Source organism: Porites lutea, chromosome 12, assembly GCF_958299795.1.
Source record: "Porites lutea chromosome 12, jaPorLute2.1, whole genome shotgun sequence".
Taxonomy (NCBI): domain Eukaryota; kingdom Metazoa; phylum Cnidaria; class Anthozoa; order Scleractinia; family Poritidae; genus Porites; species Porites lutea.
The window spans coordinates 8,299,587-8,324,783 of record NC_133212.1 but is presented as its reverse complement, the minus strand read 5'-3'; the positions used below and the strand labels follow the sequence as shown (position 1 = coordinate 8,324,783).

The window sequence follows — 25,197 nt, the reverse complement described above, 5'->3', positions numbered from 1 at the left end:
AAGACCAACACCTTTTTTTTTTCACTTAACTAAAAGTTATTGATATTTTGACTGTTGTAAAGTGAGCCTCATGTTGGGAGTGAGAGTTCTCGCATTATTTTTTCTTATCATAACGATTAATTTCTACAAACATATTTCAGAACTATTTTTTGTGGACGATGTGTTATAGAAAACAATCAGTGGATCGATCCAAATCCTTTAAAAGGCTTAAAAGGAGCACCTGGAAGGCGTTTTAAAAGTGACACTACCAAGGCGTTCTAGCTCTATAAAAACACCTTTCGCCACTTAGCAGCAAGGAAAGGTAGAGCAGTAGTGACAGCAGTGCCGACGCCGAAGACACAAGTGCATGATACGACCTTGTTTTTGGTTCTCGCCTTTGCTCCAAAAGGTTTTCAAGACTTCAAAATGCCTTTTCCTTTTCTTAAAACCGAACAGTTCAGAATAATATGGAAGTTTGAGCAAAGGTTTTTATGAGCCACTCACGTCAACCAGAAGTGAGGAACTTCTTTTAATATGCCTTGACGCTTACCAAATTTGTATCGCCGGGTGTCTTATTCTTATAGAGACGATCTTGCCAATTATTTTGGGCAAAAACACTGCCCATGAATGCAAAAAGTCGACTTTCGGTTGACGTGCGTCGCTCAGAAACGTCTTTGCTTAAGCTCGCAATAATTCGATCTGCAACGTGCGCTCCCAAGTGCGTCTTGAAGAAAAAATAAATAAATATATAAAATGATAATAATAATAATTTCCAAAAATCTTTCCAAGTATAGAGATCTGGGAATCGAAATTACCAGAATGTGGCAGATGAAGAGAGAAATAATTCCAGTGGTTGTAGGTGTGTTAGAGGTGATTAATAAAGGTTCAGAGAAGCTTGTCAGAGAAATTCCAGGAAACATCAACAATAATAATAATAATAATAATAATAATAATAATAATAATAGTGGTAGTGGTAGTAGTAGTAATCTGGTGCGCAATACCAATAAACGTATTGTTTTGTTTACCGTCAGTTGTAGCCGTTTTAGTTGCACTAGGTCGTCGTCCATCACCCTTTGAAGTTCCAGCCACCATCCAAAACTTATATTTTGCCTTCTGCCTCAACCCATTAACAGTTGCACTTTCAGCTGGTGCTTTGACTTCCACTGAGTTATTTTTTGTTTTCTCCACGTCCCTGAAGTGTATGGTGTAATGCGTAATAATGCCATTCCTGGACTCGGGAGGAACAGGTTGCCATTTCAGAAGAACGCTGGTGCTGTTTATTGCTTCTGCACTAAACAATCCAGGAGCAGCTGAAGGTACTGTAAACAGATTACGTGGTTTTAGGGGCCTGTTAATGAGTGGTGGGCTAGACCGGTCGAACCGGGATCTCAGCACTGAGCAAGGCAGCCCGCCTTCTTATATAAATACCACGACAACATATTACAAGAAAACAAGGCATGAGTCAGCCCGGTAAAGCAGGCCAGCCGAGCTAACACAGCTGGTTTACCTCATACAGTGGAACCTCAATATAACGAACCTCTACAAAACGAAGTCCTCGGTCCAACGAACGATTTTCTTCAGCCCGGCCAAAATTGCAATAAAATGTAAGGAACAGAACCTCGATTTAACGAAATCCTCGTTATAACGAACACAATCCAGAAACGCAAACGTAAATATACCTCGATATAAGGAATAAATGTCAACATGTGACCGAAAGATAGCTTAATATGAATGCCAAACAGATCAACGTGGGTAAAATTTATGTCTATGGTAGTTTTAAGCAGTTTTGTTTGCCTGCCCTTGTGTTTCTGGTGCCGTAGCTATGTACAGCTCTTAACTGAGATAATAGCTTCGTATACAAATGTTTACTACAGAAACTGTTTATATCCAGAAATGCTGGGCGTTTGAAATAATGATTGACTATTTAACAATTAGTCGCCGAAAGCGACATGAATATCGGCGAATAGTCATTGTTGATTATTCGAGAAAATAAAATTATTGATCAATTTCCGACTCAGAAACATCAACAAATCTGGCCGCTATTTTGAAAACTGCTAGTCTAGCGCTCTATTTTCGATAATCATCAATGTAATTATACTAAAACTCAATATAACGAACATTTTGCTTTCTTCCCCAAAAATTCGTTAAATCGAGATTTACGATATAAGGAAGCCTAGATATAACGTACAAATTTCCACAGTCCCTTGGCACTTCGTTAAATCGAGGTTCCACCGTATAAACATCTAAATGCAATAAGTGCCACCTCTGTAGTTTTACTTATATGAGGTAAAGGTAATAGCGCACACGAGCCAAAGGCCCAAACGACCGAAGCTTATCCCGGTTTCCTTAGCATGAAGCATTTGTAGAAGTACTGCTACCCCCCTGGACGGGATGCTAGTCCATCTAAGGGCTACCCCACCTTCCTGAAGCAGTATGTCGCCAGTACCCATTTTTACAACTAGGTGAAGAAAGACAAAGTGGAGTAAAGTTTCTTGTCTAATAAAAATATCTTTACACGTAACTATTCAAATGTCATTTTCTGACACTGGCAGTAATTATGCAGTTATAATTAACGATTTAACGAAATGAGGCCGTAGAAAGACAGTTAAACTCGACACCTTGTTGCTAACTTAGTAGAACTAAAACTAATGAAGATAGTATAAAGTACTTGTCTAGTAATAACCAAAGGTTACGGAGTGCAGGCGACAACGATCGAAAGTCAAAACGCTTTTGCTCCCGGGCTGTGCTTTGCGTACGTTTCACGTGACAAATGGTCAAAACACGCGTGATCAGATTACGAGTGACAGTAGTCCAAACGCAAGTGATCAAAGAGCGTCCTGTGCATTCCATACATTCTTAGTGGGAGTCCAAACAAATGCTGGCTACGTACATGCGACGCATGCGTAATAACAACTTGGATTGCAGGCTCCTCTTGCCGCCCGCAATAAAAATTTTTAATGGGAGGTTAGGTGTTCACCAATCTCTCCCGCTTAAAAATAAAATAAAATAAAATAAAATTACTTCTTGCTTGGTTATATGGCTGAATCCGCAAGCGAGCAAGATAAAGCGAATCCTGCGTTCTGATTGGCTACCCGAGCGTTCTTTTTTGGCGTTTTTATTGGCCGAGACCAAGTAGAGGTCAATAAAAACGCAATAAAAAACTTGGCCAATATCCAGCCATCTTGACCAATTTCTTGGTCAATAACGCACTGATTTCTTTATCCTATTTACTTACTGTCTTCATCTGTTCTTTCAACAATTGCGATGCTGGCTGGTCCTTTGCCTATTCTCGTAGCAGCTAATACTTGTATACTGTAATTAGTATACTTAAGAAGATTTGTCAACCCAAATTGCTGCCTGGAAGCAGCAACATCTTCTGTTTCCTGTGAACTTCCCCCTTGTACCTTCTTCCAGATAACAGTGTAGTACTGTATTGTGCCATGCTGCTTGTCTTCAGGAACTTCATCCCACTCCACTAAAATTGAAGTTGAGTTTACGAAGTTCGCTCTGACATTGGAAGGAGCGGCTCCAGGAACTAAGAAAGTAAAGATAAACATAAATTAACTAAGGTGATGAGTTGTTCTTGCCACTTAGGTAGAAAAGAAAGTAAATAAATGGAGAGATTTATCCTTAAAAAAAAAAATGAAATGCTAATAGACTGAGGAAAAAAAATCAATTACAAGGAGTTGACAGGAGTTGACCACGACCGTTTATCACATTGGAAAGCTGATGTTTCGAGGGCGTTACGGAGGACAGCGCTTAAAACATAAGCTTTTTAACCTTTTAAAGAGGAATATTGACTTATCGACTCACTTGATAAAACTGTTTTTATACAATAAGGAAGTATAACAGCAGGCCCCAGTTGTTCAGAAGGGTGGATAACGCTATCCAGTGGATGGCGCAATTAGTTTTCCAAAAACTTCCCCTCGACGAAGGGCTTAGAAAGAAGAAAGCCGCGATAGTATTTATCTTGCTGTAGATCCTACCACTTTCTTTTTCAAGTTTTGATAAAGACCAGTGAGCGAATATTTATTTACAAAGCTGGAAAGAGCGGCTTAAAATGAGGAAACAAACCAAGTTTAAAAGTGATACGTTAAAAGCGAGCGAAGATATTGCTCACATAGTTGAAAACAGGCTCTTGGTTTAAAACTAGGCGTGTTTACTAATATTGACAGGAGAGTTCTTTTTAGCCGTGTTGACGGATTTTCGGTGGTCCCAGTCAAACGTAGAAAGAAAAAACCGTGGAATGGTCATTTCCTGCTGGTAAATACTTACTAAGTTGGTTGAGTATGATTATCCGGGTGAACGTAGTCCTGAATAGGACTGTTGTTGTTGACAGTGACTGACGTTTCGACAACCTGTGCGGTAGTCATCTCGACTCTGAAGATGACTACCACACAGGTTGTCGAAACGTCAGTCACTGTCAGCAACAACAGTCCTATTCAGGACTACGTTCACCCGGACGATCAGACTCAAACAAATTATGAAATGACTCCTGGGTTCAAACCTTTCACAGAAGATACTTACGGTCTTTATTTGTAGCAAATATTTTCGGATCGCTGTAAGGTCCATCCCCTTTGCTAGTAGTCGCCAAAACACTGATATTGTAAGACTCATCCTTTATAAGGCCTGTTAGGTTCGCCTCTTTTGGAATAACTGTCGTAGTATTAAAAGGTCCTTCCGCACCGACTGCCCGATACCTGACCGTATAGCTTATTATAATACCATTTTGGTCCTCGGAAGCAACATCATTCCATTTTACAAAGATACTGGTGGAAGTTGTGTTGTTTTCTGATACATTTTGAGGGGGAGAATGGGGTCCTAAGGATATAATAAATTGATAAGTGTACGATTCACTATTTTATCATTTTATATTACGTATTTTATGTAGCTGTTCTTGTTCAACTTAATTAAACTGTGTTGTAATGCTATTAAGGTATCTTGTACTGTAAGTATGATTAGCAGGAATCACGATAAATTTATCTCAAACTGAATGTACTCGCCTTTTTCTAGTTTAGTATTAGAAATATGGTCTTTCACTGTATACTTCTCGGGAAAAAGGCGATCATTATTACATCAAAACATTGCACAAGGATCTTTTTTCCCATTACAATCTTATTCTAAGAAAACGTTACGAAAAAATGTCCCGAAAAGCGCTCGAAAATACAAACGAAATATGCTTATGCCCCCTGGGCATCCTATAATACTCCTTAAATCGAGTTAATTCAATATGGCCGCCGTATCGGTAAGAAGGTCTATTGGCTTTTATTCGAAGGAAGGGTCATCCAAAAAATTTTCGGGCTAGTTAAAATTAATCTTGGGCTAGCAGATGCTGGTTACAGCTTGTCCGAATGAGGTAAGTTGTAAAACTGACTTGACTTACTATCTTGGTCTGTTGTAACAATAGTAAGAGAAGGCGGCCCATATCCTTTGAGAAAAGATTGATTACTCTTCTGACATTCCCCACAAGGAACAAGATTTAAAAATCGCCCCAAATAAGGTAATCTAAGATAGTGTTAAATTTTGGATTCTAGGCCATGGATTCCGGATTCCAGGCACTGGCATGGATTCCAGATTCCTTCACAACGGAACTTGGATTTTCAAACTCCCCATGCAAATATTTGCTGTATTCTGGAATCCGAAGTATGTTACATGCAGCAAAAAAAAAAAAAAAACGAAAGACAAAACTGGTAATGGGATCACCGGGTTGATATGGAAACGCAGATAAAATTATAGTTTCTAGTCAGTCAAATGGCGAAACGACAAATCCCTAAACGATGATGTTGATGGACAGTACAATTTGATATGGAAAATCGCCATTGAAAAGCCCATCAAATTTTGTTTTACACTCAACTGTACAACACTAACTCTTCGTTAATGGAAAAAAGGAAAAATAAATTAAGCCACTTACTATCTTGGTCTGTTCTAACAACAAGAACAGAAGGCGGTCCTCTTCCTTTTACTGTAAATGCAAACACGAAAATAGTGTAATTAACAAACTCCTGCAGTCCTGTCAGGTTGGCCTGACGATCATTAGGACCAGCTTCTACAATTCCATTGTCATTTTCTGTCTGTGACTGGTACGTTATAGTGTAACCAGTAATGATACCATTCCGCAGCTCAGCTTGCACTTCTTCCCACGATACTGAAATGCTGGTTGAACTGGTGTTACGTCCACTAGCGTTTTGTGGCTTTCCATCCGGTTCTGATAAACAAGTATAAAGTTAATCTTGGTACTAAAGTAAAGAACAAGCAAGCAGGAGGCACACTATAATATTGGCGGGATTTTACTTTTCTTTTTTTCTATTTTGTTTACTGAACAAACTGGTGTTATGTCCTCTTACATTTTGGGGTGCACAGCAGGCTCTGATAAAAAAAAACTTAAACGTTACTGCTTTAACTGCAAGATAAAGATACATTATGTATTAATTTTTCGAAATTCTGCACTTAATTTAAGGGGTAAAGATCTATTTGGGTGCAAGTATAAAAAGCACAAGTATTTAGAAAATTTCGTTGACAGGCTTAACGAAATTGGTCCGTGAATATCATGGTGATTGATGATGTTGATGATGATGAAGATGATGATGATAATGATGTTGATGACGATTATGATTATTTAGTTTCAGGTAATCTCTTTCTCTTTCTATTCCTTTATTTAATAGAAAATTGTTTAGTTTTCCCGGGATTTCAACACTTTGTGACGTAATTTTTAGGCACTAAGTCAAAAATAGCACTTTCATTGGACACTACTATTTATTCATTTATGGTATGGCTCTTAATTTTGAGGTCAGTAGAGCACTGACCAAGACGCGCGCATTAGGTAATTCGAATGCACTCACATGATTGTAATGTACAAATCATCATTTTTATTTATGAATAGCGGTTTCTGCCTGTCATGCTGTTCAAATATACAGCCACTAAATTTGATACTTTTAAGTTTTTAAGACCGGTTGCAAATAAGCTATTGTAACTAAGCTGAGAACAGGCCTTATTTTCGCTTCACGTGGTACATACAATCCTGGGCCCGGTTGCATAAAACATCCGTAACAACTACGGGTACACGTACGTGCACTCGTAACTTGAGTCAGTTACATGAAATCACTTAAGTGGTCCACTCAGGGAATTCACTTAAGTGGTTGCACTTACGATTTTCGTAAGTGTTCACTTAAGTGTCGTTTATGCAACAGAAATTGCGGGTGTTGCATAAAACTTTTTTACGGGAAAAATAGCACGTAAATTTACGGGACCTATGAAGGTCCCGTATCGTCACTGTTTTTACTAAATTTAACGAGATCTTTTACTGAGAAGTGAAAAAAAAAAAAAAAAAAGTATTTGTTGATTTGCGTCATCAGTATGGAATTTGTCGCTGAGTCGCAGACGTTCCTCCTCGCGAAACGTCCCCAGCGGCGAAGAGCGAGGAGAAACGGATGTTTTCGCAGGCTATGCTTTCGGGAGGGTTCAGGTTTCCTCCTTAGTTAAGGGGGTTTTTTCCTGACGGGCAGCAGATGCGATATCATCTTTATTACATTATCGACCAAAGAACTTTACTTGGAACTTGTTACATTTTTCTGCTTCACTGTCTTTGCAGTACCTAAGTGTGTGCATTTGTAATATATAGATTTAGCCAGGGCTAAAAGCGAGGCTCCCATTAATAAATTTATAATTTAAATCAAACAATAAACTTGTATTCCACAATTCAGTTAACTTTAGAGCACATTCATGTGACTTTTCAGGGAAAGGCTGAGTGATTTTACAAAAAATAATTTGCAAACAGCCCAAGAGTGAACCAAATCTCACATCAAGTTGATAGCCTCATAAGTACACCCAAAAACTGGCAATCATCTTCGATCACATTTATTAAAAGCCATAATGGCTCTTGATCACCGCAGATTAATTAGGCCTGGAAAAAAATTCCGGCCGAATTTTTTGCGTTCGACAAGTTTACTTTACAAAATCATCCCAACAAATCTGGGTGCGTGTAAACCAACCTTTTATATTATTTATACATCACCTCTGAGGTGAAACATTACTATGAGGCACTGTTTTTATCATACAGACCTCGGACGACAGAATGCAGTATTTCACAATACTGCGATACAAATTGCTATCATGAAATATTCAGGACGATCGAAGCACGCGTGGGCTTTATCTAAACCGTTAAAAAAAATTATCAAAATCATCTATACGACCAGCCGGTTCTGACTTTTGCAGTGCTATCAGTGGCGAGTGTTTGAATGAACATTAACAGAGTTACGCTCCAAGCCACCGAGCCCACTGCAGAAAGCTATGTAAAGAGGACATGTATGTTTGTCCTCTCAATCGCGACATTTACATTTACTTACATGATAAAGAATTTATTATGTTTATTTTTTATTTTAAAACGGTTTAACGCGCGGCATTTTGAGTACTTCGGGAAGCGTTGTTCACGAACGACTGAAAACAATCGGCACAGCGATTAAAATTACAAGAGAGACTATTAACAATCAATAAAAGAAATATAATTCGGTGAAACATATACAGAGACGACAATTTTCATTCAGGAAGACAAGTATTGAAGTGTCTCTAAAAATCCTGAGTCTTCGAACTTAAAGCTGAAGTTTATGTTTTAAGCCGGCTTCCCGGTGTTTGCTTTTTTCAAAGACGAACTCGAGGCAAGAAAATCGCTCAAACCTTTCTTTTACAGCCAGAATTATAACTAAATATTCTTTGAAACGTTTTCTTTCTATTTGCGGTGAGAAAATGTCTAAAGGCTTTTTAAAGATCTGTAAGCTTATAACAAACCTGAAACTCGGTCAGATCATTGTCTCAAATCTTACAAACGTGCGTAAACAAAATAGCCGCATAAACTACGTTCGACTTCATTAAATTAGGAATAAAAAACAAACATCAAATACAATAATTACTCAGGCTTACCACTCGAGATGCAGCTCCTGAAAGGTATCAAGTAAGGCCAGTATCGCGTCAGACTTTGCAACCCTCTTACGCATTAAACGAGGTGAAAACGAAAACGATGCCATCCGAAATCGGATTTCCGACTTTGACTCAACCAAAAACCCAATAAACAAACTAGCCGTGAATAACAGAAGACTCCTGATAGCAGCTGAATTTCATTTTGTACATCCAGTGGAAAAAGAAAGTTAAAAACATCACAATTTGACACAAAACTCTGTCAGCTTCAGCTGTCAAAGTAAACAAGATTCAAGATGCTGCATAAATTTTCCGCATGAACTCACCTGTCAAATTTTGACCAATCAGAGCATAAAAATTGGACGTAGGGCGTGACCAACGCGTGAACATGGAGAGAAAAGTCAAAAGCAGCTGTCTTCCCTGCCTGTGGCAGCTGGCTGAATTTTCGCGTCCGAGGTCAGTTTGAAATCAAAGTTTTAATTGTGCGGCACATAAACACAACATATTTCATATGAATTTTAAAAAAAATTAAACTTGAACCTGCGATCATTTGAAAATCAGTACCTTGTCAACGGATAACTTCAAAAAATACTTGACCTCGATGGGTCGACACCTGAGCCCGCGATAGATTCAAGTGATACTGGTCAGCGGATACGTTGTTTTGACAGCTGTCAATTGATCACAACATTGATGTCCAATATGTGTATCAGTTTTCCTGTGCTCCGATCCCAAACTAGCTAGAAAGTATGAGACTGAACATTGATCGCGATCTAGTAAAATAATTAACTGGTCAGCGGACAGCTTCCAAATAAATCACGTCACCTCAATGAGTTGACACATGAGCCCGCGATATGGTCATGGGATACTGGTTAGTGGCTATCCTGTTTTGACAGCTGTCAATTGACCATCAAGACACGCCTGAGACACCCCTCCCTTCCTTTTGATTGTCTCCCTGAATATTGAAGCGAAATGAGTCGGCGCTCACCTGGGAAAAAGGAATCGCTGGACTCTTTGACAACCCGTGAAATCAGTTTAACTCGAAGTTGTCGTAACCTCAGTGCTTTAATAAAATGAGAAATTTCGCCGGTCTATTGAAACCGGTCGTTTGTACAATTTAGGGAGTTTAAGATCCAACGACGCGGACGACAACTAGAACGTCAAAAAAACAATAGGTTTAATTAGCAAAACAACAACTTCGCACGTGCAACACACTTTTTTGCTCATTTCTTTCCCGTTTTTGCACGACTACGACGTGAAAATGCCTAATTTCGCGTTTTATGGAGGACGTAAATAAGCAACGACGAAATTTTATTTCTCTTTCTGAGCTTGAATATGGTCCCTTGAAATTCAGCTTTAGGGGGGTTCGCCTGCAATTGACAAAGTAAGTGGGTAGGAATAATCGCTATAAAGACTGAAAAAAATAAACATAAAACCAGAAATTGCTCTCTTCAAACTGTAAATTATAAAAGATCCTGAGAGAATATTCAGTGTGTTAAGGATTTCCCTTCTTTACTGTTAGCTCTATACAAGAGAGGAAGGGCGATTCTTTTTTAATTTCGGTTTCGCTGACACAGCTTTCGCAGAAATCTCGCTGTAGTCGTTTTCGTCGACAAAAGGAATAGCTAAATCGCTCTCCACGTCTTCCCCCACTTTGTTCTGCGTCATTTCGTGAAGGACGCGTGGCTCTCAGCGTGGGTCATCCACGCGGAACACATTCGCGCTATGTGATTGGCTGTTGTCTAATCCCCCTTGAGATCTGTGGTGTTAAAAACAACTCGAGACGAATTACCTATGAAATAGGGTGTATATGGGGGATGCCCTCTCTGTCCCCTTTATAGTGTCTTGGCTGGGCTTCTATCCGGTGCAGCAGTCAGTTTTCCTATTTAACACGGAATGATTTCATTGTTTCACTGTTCACCGTTTCAACAATAGGGAACAGGGAAAACCTACACTGGAAGGAGCGGCTCCAGAAACTAAGAAAGTAAAGATAAACATACATTAACTAAGGTGATGAGTTGTTCTTGCCACTTAGGTAGAAAAGAAAGTAAATAAATGGATAGATTTATTCATAAAAAAATGAAGTGCTAATAGACCGAGAAAAAAAAATCAATTACAAGGAGTTGACAGGAGTTGACTACGACAGTTTATCACTGTAAAAACATTGAATAGCTGATGTTTCGAGGGCGTTACGGAGGACAGCGCTTAAAACATAAGCTTAATAATCTTTTAAAGAGGAATATTGACTTATCAAAAAACTTGATAAAACCATTCTACACCAGAAAGAAGTATAACAGCAGTTCAGAAGGGTGGGTAACACTATCCAGTGGATGACCCAATTAGTTTTTCAAATACTTCCCCCTGACGAAGGGCTAGTGCTTAGAAAGGAGAAAGCCGCGACGGTATCTATTTTGCTATAAATCCTACCACGTTTTTTTTTTAAGTTTTGATAAAGACCAGTCAGCGAATATTCATTGACAACGCTGGAAAGAGCGCCTTAAAATTCGGACACTAACTTAAAAATTCGGACACTTCTTCCCACGATACCGAAATGCTGGTTGAACTGGTGTTATGTCCTCTCACATTTTGGGGTGCACTAGCAGGTCCTGATAAACAAATTTTAACGTTACTGCTTTAACTGCAGGATTAAGATACATTATATCTTAATTTTTCGACATTCTGCACTTAATTTCAGGGGTGAAGATCTATTTGGGTGTAAGGATAAAGGACACAAGTACTTAGAAAATTTCGTAGACAGGCTTAACAAAACTGGTCTGTGAATATCATGGTGATTGATGATGATGATGATGAAGATGATGATGATGATGATGATGACGATTATGATTATTTAAAAAGGTTTAAGGTGACTCGACCCAGTTACTTTGTGAGGGTACCATCCTAGTTTAAAGCTCTCTGCACCTTTACTTTGATCGTAAGTCTAACATATAGCATAGATAACATATTATAGATCAATCTACAATATAGCATAAAATTTTTGGCGATCGGAGTAAATGTCACGTGGTTATAGTGCCACGCCTGTTTGAGGTCTGAATCGAAATTCTGCTGTTGCCGGCATTTTTTCGTGAAAATCTCTCGGCTACATATAATGCGTATTAGTGCCTTGCGTTGAACAGAGTTTCACCAAAATCGCAAAGACCCAATGCGAGAAATTAAGCGGTTTCCAAATTTAGGTCATAATTTATGCGAAAATGAGAAGCAAACTTTACATGATTATATCTAATAAAGTATGAGATTTATCCCTTTATTTTGGGGATATATAAAAGATAGGTCTTTGCAAGTCAGCAAAAAGCTTTAGAGCCTTGTAAATGCGCGCGATTTCGAGCAATGCATTAATATACAAATTATAGTTTTAGCTATTTGTTGACGTTTGTCAGCGTTTAAGAGTCCTTCTCACGAAAAGAGCATTTTCTTAAAAATTCGTAGTTTTTTTTTTCGTTCAAATTTTTTCAGGGCCACAATTGATTAACAATATAGACCTTTCTCAAATTCTCAAATGAAGCAAAGCAGATGATTGGGTGGAGACGTTCATAAAATCACATCATTATTTCAGCTCGATATTATAATGCGATAGAAATCTACTGGAATAATAATTGTACGCTAACATAACATAGAGGAAAAATACAGGTAAATTATTTCACTTACTATCTTGGTCAGTTCTAACAACAATAACAGAAGGCGGTCCATCTCCTTTCACTGTAAACGCAACCACTGAAATATTGTAGTCAACAAACTCCTTCAGTCCTGTTAAGTTGGCCTGACGATCTTTAGGACCAGCTTGTACAGATCCATTGTCATTCTCTGTCAGTGACTGGTACTTTATAGTGTAACCAGTAATGATACCATTCCGTAGCTCAGCTTGCAGTTCTTCCCACGATACTGAAATACTGGTTGAACTGGTGTTACGTCCACTAACGCTTCGTGGTGCACCCTCCGGTTCTGATAAACAGGTATAAAGTTAATCTTGGTACTGAAGTAAAGAACAAGCAAGCAAGAGGCACATTATAACAAGTTTACCATCAGTAGATGTAATTTTCTCGCTCCATATCAGTATAAACTTGGGTGATATTGTAAACCTACAAAAAGCGTCTGCGGCTGGCCCGATAAAAGCTGCAGCAGCAACCTGTGCAATGGTATACTTACTGTGTTCGTCCGTTTGCACCGTGATTGGAGGTTCGTTTGTATTTCCATCCCCTAAAACGGTTGTTATATAGATCAAATTTTTTTCTCTAGATAACAGTATAAATTTGGGTAATATTGCAAACCTACAAAGAGCGTCTGTGGCTTTTCCCATAACTAAAGCAGCGGCAGTAACCTGTGGAATGATATACAGCTGTACTTACTGTCTTCATCCGTTTTCACCGTGATTGGTTCGCTCTTCTTTCCACCTCCTTTTGAAGTATTAGCGAACATCTCAATTTCATATGCTGTATTTTTATCGAGTCCTGTCAGCGTTACTTCCCTTGTTGAAGCATTCACTACTTGGCTTTGTTGTAGACTGCCTTCAGGACTTGCTTGGTAATTAACAGTGTAACTCAGTATAATGCCGTTTTTATGAGTATCCAGCACTTCGCCCCATTGTACCAAGATGCTGGTAGAACTCAGGTTACGTGCCGAGACGAAGACTGGAGGAGCGCTTGGCCCTGAAAAAGGTTTTAAGGAAATAACAAAGGAATTATTTGCATCACTGGGACAACCGCTCAACCGTCTTTGATTATAAGATCTTGGGACAAAAACCTGGCATCCCCCCAGATCTTGCATTGAAGAAAAGGGCATAGACTTGCACCAAGTCGACTCCTTTTTTATTGATCAGGGCCTGGATATAAATCTCTATCCAGTGGATAGTGCAATCGGTTTTCCTAATGACTTATCCCCCGGATAGTAATTTATCCGATGGATAGCGCTATTTACCTTTTGAACAACTGGGCCAAGTACTACAGGGTAAAAATTTGTTAGTGACACTGAAGCAAGCAAAGTGAGCTTTTATAAGGTTGGGAAGCGACCCAACCAGGCGACGAAGACGCGCGTTTTGTGAAAGTCTTACAATGTCGTCGCAAACTTTCCATAGGAGAGAGTGCCTTTCTTTGATTATTACTGGTTTGTTATGTAACATATTTCACTGAGCCAAGACATTTCAGTTCTGTGGAGTAAGAACTGAGTAGAAGAAGCGTTCAGGCCTCAGTTGTTCAAAAGCTGAATGGTACTATCCTCCAAAAAGATCACTACTCAGTGGATAAGAATTAGGGAAACAAATGTGCTATTTAGTGGATAGAGATTTATCTGGTGAATAGTGAATATTAAGAAAGAAAGGACAAGCAGAATCCATATTAAGCAAAGCGTTGGAAATGCATAAGCGGGGGGAGGGGGGGGGGGGGTTGAAAGATGAGGTTGTTGTTGCCCCCGCAGGGATTTCGCCCAAAAGGCGAAATCCCGAGGAGGCACTCTAGTAACTCGCGCGTATATTAAGGAAAGTACTTACAGTTGAAATATACAGTCATACAGTCAATATAGAAAAAATCTCTATTTGCTTGAACAGGGGCCACGAAGAATCGGTAGGTAATGATGACGTTTCTATTGTTTGCGCCCGCAAGTACGAAATGGTTAGGATGACGTCAAACACAAAAAATCCCGAAGGAACAGCTTTCACTAGGTAGATTTTTTGACATTAATTGTGTAGTCACACTTCCATACTCCTTTGCGTTACTTGTTATCAGTGACATTCTGTGGAGCAGTTGTTATGAAAGTTATGGACCAAAAGACACTCGTTAAGCGCAGATGAAGTTATATAAGGTGCGTAGAACAGTGTATATTTTAACGCTAAGTGAGTTTGCCAGACACGAGTTCACAAATCTTTGATTGGAAACCTTTAACTGAACCTTGCCAGACACCTTTCTCTCTCTTTGACCGGAATAAGACTCGGCCCAAAACAAGCAAGACGAGTGAATGATTCAACAGTTAGCTTATCACTAGCAGAACGATAGACGATTACAGAAATTCGCCGACCATCAAATTCTGTGCAGACTTATTCCCTGCTCACAGATGTCCTTCCGCCTTAAAGTTTAAAACAGGACTAGAATGCGCGAGCGTGAATTGATCAAACGTCCTTTTAATTTCTAAGGCTTACTTTCCCGCAAATAAAATGAACTAAATGTAAAAAGTGAAATAGAAATAGCGAAAAATTAAACTTCCAATTAAATCTTTTCTTATGGTTTAGAATAAACTATTCTTAAAACTGAGAATGATTATTTTTTGACCAAAGCTGTGTAAATCGAACCGAAACTGTGCATGGAACCTTGCTTTTATTTCCTGTTTTTATCTCACCTATTGTATGGAGTATGTGTGAACATCTTCATTATGAATCGGTACATTTCAAAGAGCTATAGCTACACAAGGAGCAAGAATACTATATACAGAGCGGGGGCAGCCGTAGTGTCAACTATTACTAGTTATAGGGAGTATTCTTTTGCCACACAGATTGTTATCTCGGGAATCAGAATTGTAAGTTGCACAAGTGAACGGCATGTGCTGTACATCTACCTGACCTGTAAATAAACAAGGTTTGGCCTTTACGTTATTTGTTCGCAACTCTTCTAGTCATGTGTACGATGATTGTTCGATGAGGAAACAGCCTATCAGCACAGCTGTTGTTTTAGCTGTTTTAGCTGTTTTTTAGCTGTTGTTTTAGAATTTAGTGAATTATTAAAATTATTAAATGAATTACAAAATCATATTGAAACTTTAACGTGTTATCTGAATGTTAGCATACTTGTCATTTTGATCGGTTCATTTTTTATATTTCGCTCTGAGTGTTTCATAATTCCAACATGTCTAAGTTATAAGCGTTAATAACAAAAATTAATATGTTCAACTGTTCTACATACTCTCTTTGTCCTATTATTCGCATCGCAACTAACGGCAGCACTTCCCTCAATGAGAACTTCTAGTCCTACTGAAATACGATATGGCATTAGCGCTCTTCCTGTTACCCTAACTTTTTCCCAGGAGTAGGAGACATTCTGATCACTCAGAATCATTAAAGAAAAACTTTGGGCTAAAGAAATAAGAACTACAATACCTCTCAAAAGTAAGTTACCATCCTCTCGCGCGACGCGAATCGCGTCACCAGCTACGCGGTTTTCGTCGAGCGCTACGCGATTCCTGTAGCGTAGGACACGATTCTCGTAGCGCGTGATGGCCTAAAGACGCGACTGGTAACTTACTTTTGAGCGGTACTGTATGTTGACTAAAGCCCTCTACGTTTTTATCTGAAGCTGTGGGCTAGCAACAGTTAACCAGTCTTGTCTCATATTGCCATCTATGTAAGCATGGTCTTGTTTTATAGGCTTCGTGCGGTTAATCGGATATCATACTTCAACTGAAAGGTGACCGGTCGTTTCGCTAAGAAACGAAACCAACGTTTCACAAGCATATGCCTCGTTCTTTTAGCCACAGATCAGACGAAAGAAGTAAGAGAACCGACCTAACACGTAAGTGAAATGACTTATATTAAGGCGTTAGCGAACAGGACGTTGGCGAAACGACTGTGAATCAGTTGAAAGACTGCATTGTTCAACGCCATTAATAGATGAACTTTTTTTCTCTCCATAACAGTATAAACTTGGGCAATATTGCAAACCTGCAAAGAGCGTCTGTGAAGCTGCAGCAGTAACCTGACAGTAACCACTGCAATATTATGGTATACTTACTGTCTTCATCCGTTTTCACCGTGATTGGAGGTTCGCTCTTCTTTCCACCTCCTTTTGAAGTATTAGCGAAAACCTCAATTTTATATGCTGTATTCTTTTTGAGTCTTGTCAGCGTTATTTCCCTCGTTGAAGCGTTCACTACCTGGTTTTGTTGTGGATTGCCTTCAGGAGTTGCTTGGTAATTAATAGTGTAACTCAGTATAATTCCGTTTTTATCAGTATCCGGCACTTCGCCCCATTGTACCAAAATGCTAGTAGAACTCAGGCTGCGTGCCAAGAGGTTGACTGGAGGAGCGCTTGGCCCTGAAAAAGTTTAAAAATAATAATAATAAAATAATTATTTGCATCACTGGGACAACCGCTGAACCATCTTTGATTAAAAGATCTTGGGGCAAAAACCTGGCATCCCCCTAGATTTTGCATTGAAAAGAGGGCATAGACTTGCACCAAGTCGACTCCTTTTTTATTGATCAGGGCCTAGTTGTTCAAAAGGTAGATAACGCTATCCAGTAAATATAAATCTCTATCTAGTGGATAGTGCAATCGGTTTTCCTAATGACTTATCCGCTGGATAGTGATTTATCCGATGGATAGCGCTATTTACCTTTTGAATAAATGGGCCCAGTACTACAGGGTAAAAATTCGTTAGTGACACTAAAGCGAGCAAAGTGAGCCTTTTAATTAATAAGGTTGCGGAGCGACCCAACCAGGTGACGAAGACGCGCGCCTTGTGAAAGTCTTACAATGTTGTCGCAAACTTGGCAGAGGAGAGAGAGCCTTTCTTTGATTATTACTGGTTTGTTATGTAACATATTTCACTGAGCCACGACATTTCAGTCCTGTGGAGTAAGAACTGAGTAGAAGAAACGTTCAGGCCTCAGTTGTTCAAAAGCTGAATATTACTAACCTCCAAAAAGATCACTATTGAGTGGATAAGTATTAGGGAAACAAATACGCTATCCAGTGGATAGAGATTTATCTGGTGAATAGTGTTAACAAACCTTTTGAACATCTAAGGGACAGGTCTATGGTCGGCAATTGTCAGCTTATTATAGAATGAGCAATAATAAAACCTAGCATCACAGAACGAAAGGGTAAGCAGAATCCATATTAAGCAAAGCGTTGGCAACGTGTATTAAAGTGGGGGTTGAAAGATGAGGTTTCTCTGGCTTATATACTAAGTAATTATGTAAGTACATGTACCATGTAAGTAGTATTTAAGTGGACGTGTTTCTTCTAATTAGTTTATTTGATCAACTCAATACATAGTGCACGGATAGAGGACAGTATTGGAAACACCTCTGTATTAAGCAGCAAGGTATAAAAAGATTGAGATTGTAATATTTTTTGCGCCATTAAAAATATAACTGAAACGGACATACAAGTAGGATTATCCTGGAGAAAGAGAACAATGGGACAGACAGTTTTGCCTGGTACATGTAATTTTCAGGGTTCTCATTACGTTTGAAGTAGGCATCTAGGATAGTAAAGAAGGTGGCTTGGCAGTCGATTGCTGAAGCCAGAAGGCATTTTAAGGCTCTTGCTCTCTCACCATACCCTTTTTCCCTAAAGAGTAGGTGGCTCGAAATCAAAAGTGTCCAGTTTTTAGCTGGTTGCTGGCACTTACTGAGAACCTTGCACTATACAATTTCAGTGGGCTAGAGTTACACACACTATATCCACCTCAAGTTCCACAAGATAATGTCAGTGTTTCCCACCTCATAGAGTGAATTCATGTAACCCGTTTTTTATATGCTAATGAAAATCACTAAATGCTAATGAGATGAACAATTGAGAAGGCAAGCCCCAAACTGAAACCACTGCTACAAATTCCTAATTAATGTTGGAATCGTGTTAGATGCTAATTTTACACTGGACGCCAGAGTTTCACCCACGTTTCTCCCCAACGAATGTGCATGTCGCGATAATTTTTCCTGACTAACTGAAAATTGTCAAACAACCGATGCTGCCATTTCAGTCTGGCTGTGGCAACTGAAAAGCTACAAAAATCAGTTAAACTCATCACCAATAGATGAGCTTGGGCGTTGGTGCCTACAAAGTTGGTGGAGCTGGGCAATGCTTTAGCATGAGGAGGAGGTATCCATGGCAACCCTGCGAGCGGCGCCCACCAGGCACTGTCACACTGAACAATTCAGTGGAATACTTACTGACCAATACTTATCTGGCCCATAACTCAAGAGGGAGGGAGGGATGGGAAAAAACCAAAGCACAAAATGGCAAGCAAACAGCAAGCTATTGCAACAACACTTTGCGAAGAACTGCAAGCAAGCAACTGTGTATATAAGTCAGGAGGTGCCCCTGCTAGAGGCATCGGGCCACCCCTAGTGTAGCTGGGGAAACTGTTGACCAGCATTGCTTCGAGGTTAACTTTGTCTAAATTGCATTTAGCCACATCTAAAAGACAAGCTGAATATATTTCAAAGTACTACATATGCCTCGTACGGAAAATTCTTGGTTGAGATAACTTACAAATGTACCATTTGTCTTGGAAAAGTGCAGTACATTTCAACGTGAATCACCCGTGAGTACTAAAGCCGGTCAAAACAATATTACGTGCCTCATTAGCATATAAGAAACAGGTTATACGAATTCACTCCGTTAATTAAAAAAGAACAAATAAAAGTGCTGATACATGATGTAAAATAAGGAACTCAAATGGCTACAGTAAAATTTAATGAACACAAGAATTGTACTCACTATCTTCGTCTGTAATGACAAAAATGGGATCACTTCTGCTGCCACCTCCTTTAGAAGTAGACGCAAACACTGTGATGCCGTAGTTGGTAAATTTGTTCAACTGAACCAATGTAATATTTCTTTTTGGAGCAATCACCACCTCATCTAATAAACTACCACTAGGTAACTCTGTGTAGGCGACTGTATAGTTCACTATAATGCCATTTTGATTGTTTGCTGGAACTTCATCCCACTGTACAAAAATGCTGGTAGAGGTTTTATTGTTTCCCATGACATAAGCTGGGGGAGCATTTGGTACTACAATAACAAAAACACCAATATACAAAAAATTATAACAAATATTCTGAAATAATGGAAAACAACTACATTGCAATTAAAAACCCTGTAAAGGACAGCAGCAGAAAAAGTATCCATACAGTTCACTGGACTTGGCTGCTGGAATGCATGGGTTCTTTTGAACAGAAATTTTATACAGGGTTTTGTCAAGAGTGTCTATTACAAGAGCTTTAATTGTAGTATAAATCAAAGCCGCAAATAGCAGCTGGACATCCATCAGACAATATCCAACTTAAATTAGCTCCTGTTTGGCCAATTCCCTTAAACGTTGAAGACAATTACCGGACAGATTGATCAACTTCCAGAGACTGTACACTGTACACTGTATTACAATGAAACATTAGCCGCACAGCTGTTTCTTTAAATTAAGGAACTATAACATTCTCAGGTGGTGACCATAACAAAATCTATGGGCGCTTCAATCTAAATTTCAAACCGGAATTTTTGTTCAATAGAAAGCACCCTATGTGTGTTCCTTAAAGTAAAATGTACTTTACATTATTTTTAAGCAAAAGACCAACAAATTTACACGTACACTGTAAAACAAGAAAACATCAATATAAACAGTAACCTGAAAAAAAACAACTTTCTGAGGGTTGTCAAGATTTCAAGTAGCAGGAGAATAAGAAAAAGTAGTCGGCACTGGCGGCCAGAGGCTCCCTACAAGCTGTGGAGTCTGTGAGCCGCCCGGGCCCCCAGCGGGGAGCAGGGGTGGCACCCTGTTGGGGGTCCGGGAGGCGAAACCCCCCTGAGCAAAACGGACTTGAGGTTTTTGCGCTAGCTAAAATTGGCTCTCCTGAGCCGGAGAGCAATGCTAACAAGAGAAGTATCTGTTTTTGAATGAAAATCATTAACCCATTTTTTTTTTTAATTTTCCATTTCATTATTCTCTAAGATGTCATTTCCTGGTACATGTTACGTCCATATATTTTTATTTACACAAAACACATTAAAAGTCATGAAATAGAACTTTCAGTGCGTGATTAAAACAATTTCTTTTTCTTTTTCTATTTTGCATCTTTTTTAATATTTGATTTTATGCTTTTCTCCAACAATTTACAGCCAGCGAAAACCTCAAGGTAGCGGCGAAAGCGACGATCACCAGCGCATTTTGACAACCCTGTGCCACACCTACCACTGTTTTCTCTGCGGAATGCTGTTTGAGGAACAAGCACAGAAACTCCATACTAGTGACCTGTCACTATCCAGATCTGGGTTAAGTGCTTCAGTGCTTGGCTGAAGCAAATTCCCTCAGGACACAGCCAATCAGAAGTACTACCCAGATCTGGGTAGTGACCTGCAATCATTATAGAATTTCTGGAGTAATTTTGGGGGAAACCAGTGGTTGTGGCTTCGCAGAATGCTGGGTGATTTTCAGGCTAAAGAAGCAACAAAAATTTTATGTAACATTATACCTTCTTCATCTGTGGTTGTGGTGATTACTGAGCTAGCAGTACTGGAACCAACAACGTTAGTACCAAACACCCTAATATAATATGTTCTTCCAGGATGAAGGCCTAGAAGAGAAGCATTTGTGATGGAGCTTGATACCACACAGCCACTACTTGATAGCCCTGGACATGTAGCTAGTGCAAATGTCTGATTATCTGTACTGATCTCTACAGTGTAGTTAAGAATATCACTGTTGCCATTGAAGCCAGGTGTCCAGGAGATGTTCACAACTCGTGAGGTCTTAGCAATAACTTCAACTTTCTGAGGTGGACTTGGCACCACTACAAAAAGAAAATAGTGCTGCTGTTACTGATGATTAATTTTTACTTTAAAGAGACTCCTATCATGTCTATACAACACCTATTTAAGTGCTCAGCCAATAGTAGAACTTATCTGGAGGTCAATACTTTTAACAGACCTTCCTTATTTGCAACTTGTATATGCAACATGGCTTAATTACTACAACAAAGTGACAAAAAAATGTAAGGGGGTCATGGGAGTATACAATGCAGTGACAAAATATGTCTAATCAATAATAAGAATATAACTGCTATTCTTTTTTAGTACCGTAAAGTAAAAGTGATTTTGATAGATGGTAATATAAAAGCTCTCACCAGCATTTTATGACCACAATAGTCATCAAATTTTTCGTAGAAACAATTGACTGAAACGGATGATTTCTAATGTCACGCCGTCGCAACCAACTTATCTCACTTTGGTGAAATAAAGAATGAGTCGCAGTTGTCGCTGAGCATTTCTTCTCTCCTCACCCAAAGTTGAGATTCACATTTATTTGCAAATGGTGAATGCGTGAATCAACATTGGGGAGGGCGCAGATGACAAGCCTTTTGCAACAAATGTGGATGAGTATCGCAGCGACTTTGATACCTCACATTTGGGTGGTATCTTTATTTCATACCAATAAAATAGTGAGGTTATAACTCAACCTCATTCCGTGACATTGCTGATGAAGTTTGAGCGATTCAAAGGAAATATTCTTGAATATTTGTTTGAAATTGTCGTCAGGTAGAATTCCCGGTCCATTGAGGTCAACAAAAATTTTCCCGTCCAGGTGGGGGTTAGTATTTTGCTATTTTTATCCGTGACACTTCTAAATGAAGCATACATGAGGTAAAAACAACAAAACGGTCAAGGAGAACTGGAAACAAGTTGAAAAAATAAAGAAGATGGCGGCCGAAACGCGGAGAATTTTTTTGGCTTTTAAAGACGTTTTCTGGAAATTTTCTTCGCGCCGGCTACCCCTCACGGGTTTAGGTGAAATTCAAAGGAAAACAAAAAAAACACTTTTTATCACATTTTCTTTGGTTTAAAAGACTGTGGTGGTTTTAATGTCACGATATCAGGTGGTACCGTTCGCGATTTCTGCAAACTTTGGTTGTAATCTTTCCGCGAAAGTCTACGCAAGTGAAAATCCATACAAAAATGGCGATTTTTTGGTTGGTTTTTAGCGCGAAAAACCCAGTGAAATCCAATAAGCTGGCATTAATCGAAGGTAAGATCTTGAATTTGATGTTTTTTTATATTAATATTCCGCTGGTACCCATTGAGATTTGGTTACGAGTAACTCACAATTAGAGACAAAAAACTCTCAAAGTCGCTTCAGTCTTATTATTCCGCTATATTTTAAAGACCAAATCGTGGCTCGAATGCGGCTTTAGCCTGTTAAATCCCCGGATGTGACCGGGTATTCTGCGCGATGTTCTCTGTGTTCTGGAATTTGTTTGCTAAATGTCTTTGCAAGAGCAGATAAAAACTCTTTTTGGAAAATAAATAAATTGTTCTGACTAACCTTGTATTATAACTGATGCAGTAGCGGATGAGTTTTCAATTCTGTTTGTAACAACACAGGTATAATTCCCAGAATCACTCAATATACTTTGGATAAGTGTTAACTGTACTGTGCTGTCATTGAAATGAGTAATATTCCTTCTTGCTCCAACCACTACAGAACCATTCCTGGATATCACAATTCCATCTTTTTCCCAACTCACTTCTGATGCTGGAAGCGATGTGTTATAATGACAAGTCAGTTGCATTTTATTTCCCACCACCACAAACTGTTGTACCCCACCATCAATTGTTACTTCCGGAGCAACTGTGATAAAAAAAAATGTTGGACTCGGTAACATGTTCCATCATATTAATACAATTAGGAATGCTAAAATGTTAACTTTTAATTTTTAGCTCTGAAATTCAAAGCCTCGGAAAACTGTTTCAACAAAAAACAGCTTCATTTCAGTGACGTGATAAATATACATGTATGCCCTCAATATACTTTCTTGAATTTTAGTTTCAGTTTCAATTAATTTTATACTTGGTCGAGGTGTTCTTACAAAAAGATCCACAAAACCAACGAGTACATGTAGCTCATATATTTCCATCATTACATGTAAGGTCCACGGTTGTGCTCTAGCAGAGCTCAGTGGCCCCTGGCGCCTTATAACTTTTGCCCTCAGGCAACTAGAAAATGTTAGATTTTTCATACAAGTCATACGCTGGGCACCCTAGATTTTACAGTTTCAGCACAGCTTTGAAGGCCTAATTGTGATATTGATAATGCATGTAATAGATATTCACAGCATGAATTCAACAAAGGCCTGCCAATGTTTTAATGCTTTATAGTCAAGAACAGACCAACAAGTTAGAGTATAAAACTTTATCGAAAATGTTAGCAAAAAAGTGAAGTACAGGGAATACCATTTAAATATACATAAGCTTATCGTTATATGTAAGCAAAATAAGACTTATATGAACAAAATATCAATACTATCAAAGTTAGAGAATTAAAATGGGTGGGTAGAAAGCGAAGACCCTGGTCGAAATTTTGTATAATTGAAGATATTGTTGTTTCTTACACATCTAAGGTCGAGATACCCGTTTCTAGATATTTATTAGTGATTTTGAGGGGGCTCTTCGTTTTTGGGTCTTAGGTCCTAGGTCTTCGTTTTCTACCCACCCGAATTAAAATATATGAAGGATTAACTACTGTTGCAAAAATTCAACTGAACAAAGTTTCCTTTTCAGCTTTATAACCGAATAAAAGGCCAAAAGAAAGAAAATTTAATGACAAGTGCTAAATAGTATTAAAATACTCAGAATACTTTGATTTATAATTAAAACATTAATTGATCCTACATTCTGGAAGCTTTAATACATGCATGACAGTGCACCTGTGTACAACGAAGGCAAAGTTGACTTGTACGAAACTCGATTATCTTTTTATAAGCAATAAAATTATTATATAAGAAATGCAGTTTTTTTATAACGAAAATTTGGTAAAGATATGGTGTAGCGCGGTCTTGAAAGCGCTTACCTCCAACAACGATATCAGAATAGAGTTACACGGTGAGAATTCTTATAATAGACCGACAAAGAGTCGTTTCAGCTTGCCTATGCGTTGCATTTTTCGGTATGAAATTTGCGGATAATTTTTAGAATAAACATCTACAACAAAAGAGATTAGACTTTAAGGTATAAACGACGGATGTTACTAAAACGAAGACCCCATGGACTAAAACGAAGACCCCATGGACTAAAACGAAGACCCCATGGACTAAAACGAAGACCCCTTGGACTAAAACGAAGACCCCATGGACTAAAACGAAGACCCCTTGGACTAAAACGAAGACCCCTTGGACTAAAACGAAGACCCCATGGACTAAAACGAAGACCCCTTGGACTAAAACGAAGACCCCTTGGACTAAAACGACTGATGCTAACCTCTGAGGGCAAAACCCGCTCTCGTAATTTGTTACGGCGATTTCGGAATGTTGTGGAATTTCCTCTGCAGTATTTAGTTGTGATAATCAAGTCTATCACTTACCTTTCTTTCAGGTTTCTTTGAAAATATTTTGCATGTTTTGGAAGTGTTTACGATGATGTGGCTATATGGCCGGTAACCGGTCAAGGTGTTAAAAACACTGAATGACCGGCAGTCCCATATTCCATAAATTTCACAAAATCGAACGACTCTAGCTAATCTAAACTATCATATGTCGATTAAGACAAGTCAAGCGATCCTGAAATGCTTTAGATCTCAAGTCTAGTGTTTGGTTTACGCTGG

At 38.8% G+C, this 25,197-nt stretch overlaps 1 protein-coding gene across 1 annotated transcript; it reads right to left on the bottom strand.

The window, feature by feature from the left end:
* Positions 1–400: 400 nt before the first annotated feature.
* Positions 401–23,263, bottom strand: LOC140953665 (protein sidekick-2-like). Its single transcript, XM_073403077.1, has 11 exons — positions 22,924–23,263; positions 21,077–21,394; positions 19,326–19,622; positions 16,608–16,910; positions 13,245–13,544; positions 12,547–12,840; positions 5,891–6,184; positions 4,507–4,800; positions 3,215–3,514; positions 1,005–1,298; positions 401–420 (listed from the first exon to the last, which is right to left on the bottom strand). The coding sequence occupies exons 1-11, from the start codon at positions 23,261–23,263 to the stop codon at positions 401–403; spliced, it is 3,054 nt and encodes a 1,017-aa protein (XP_073259178.1).
* Positions 23,264–25,197: the final 1,934 nt, after the last annotated feature.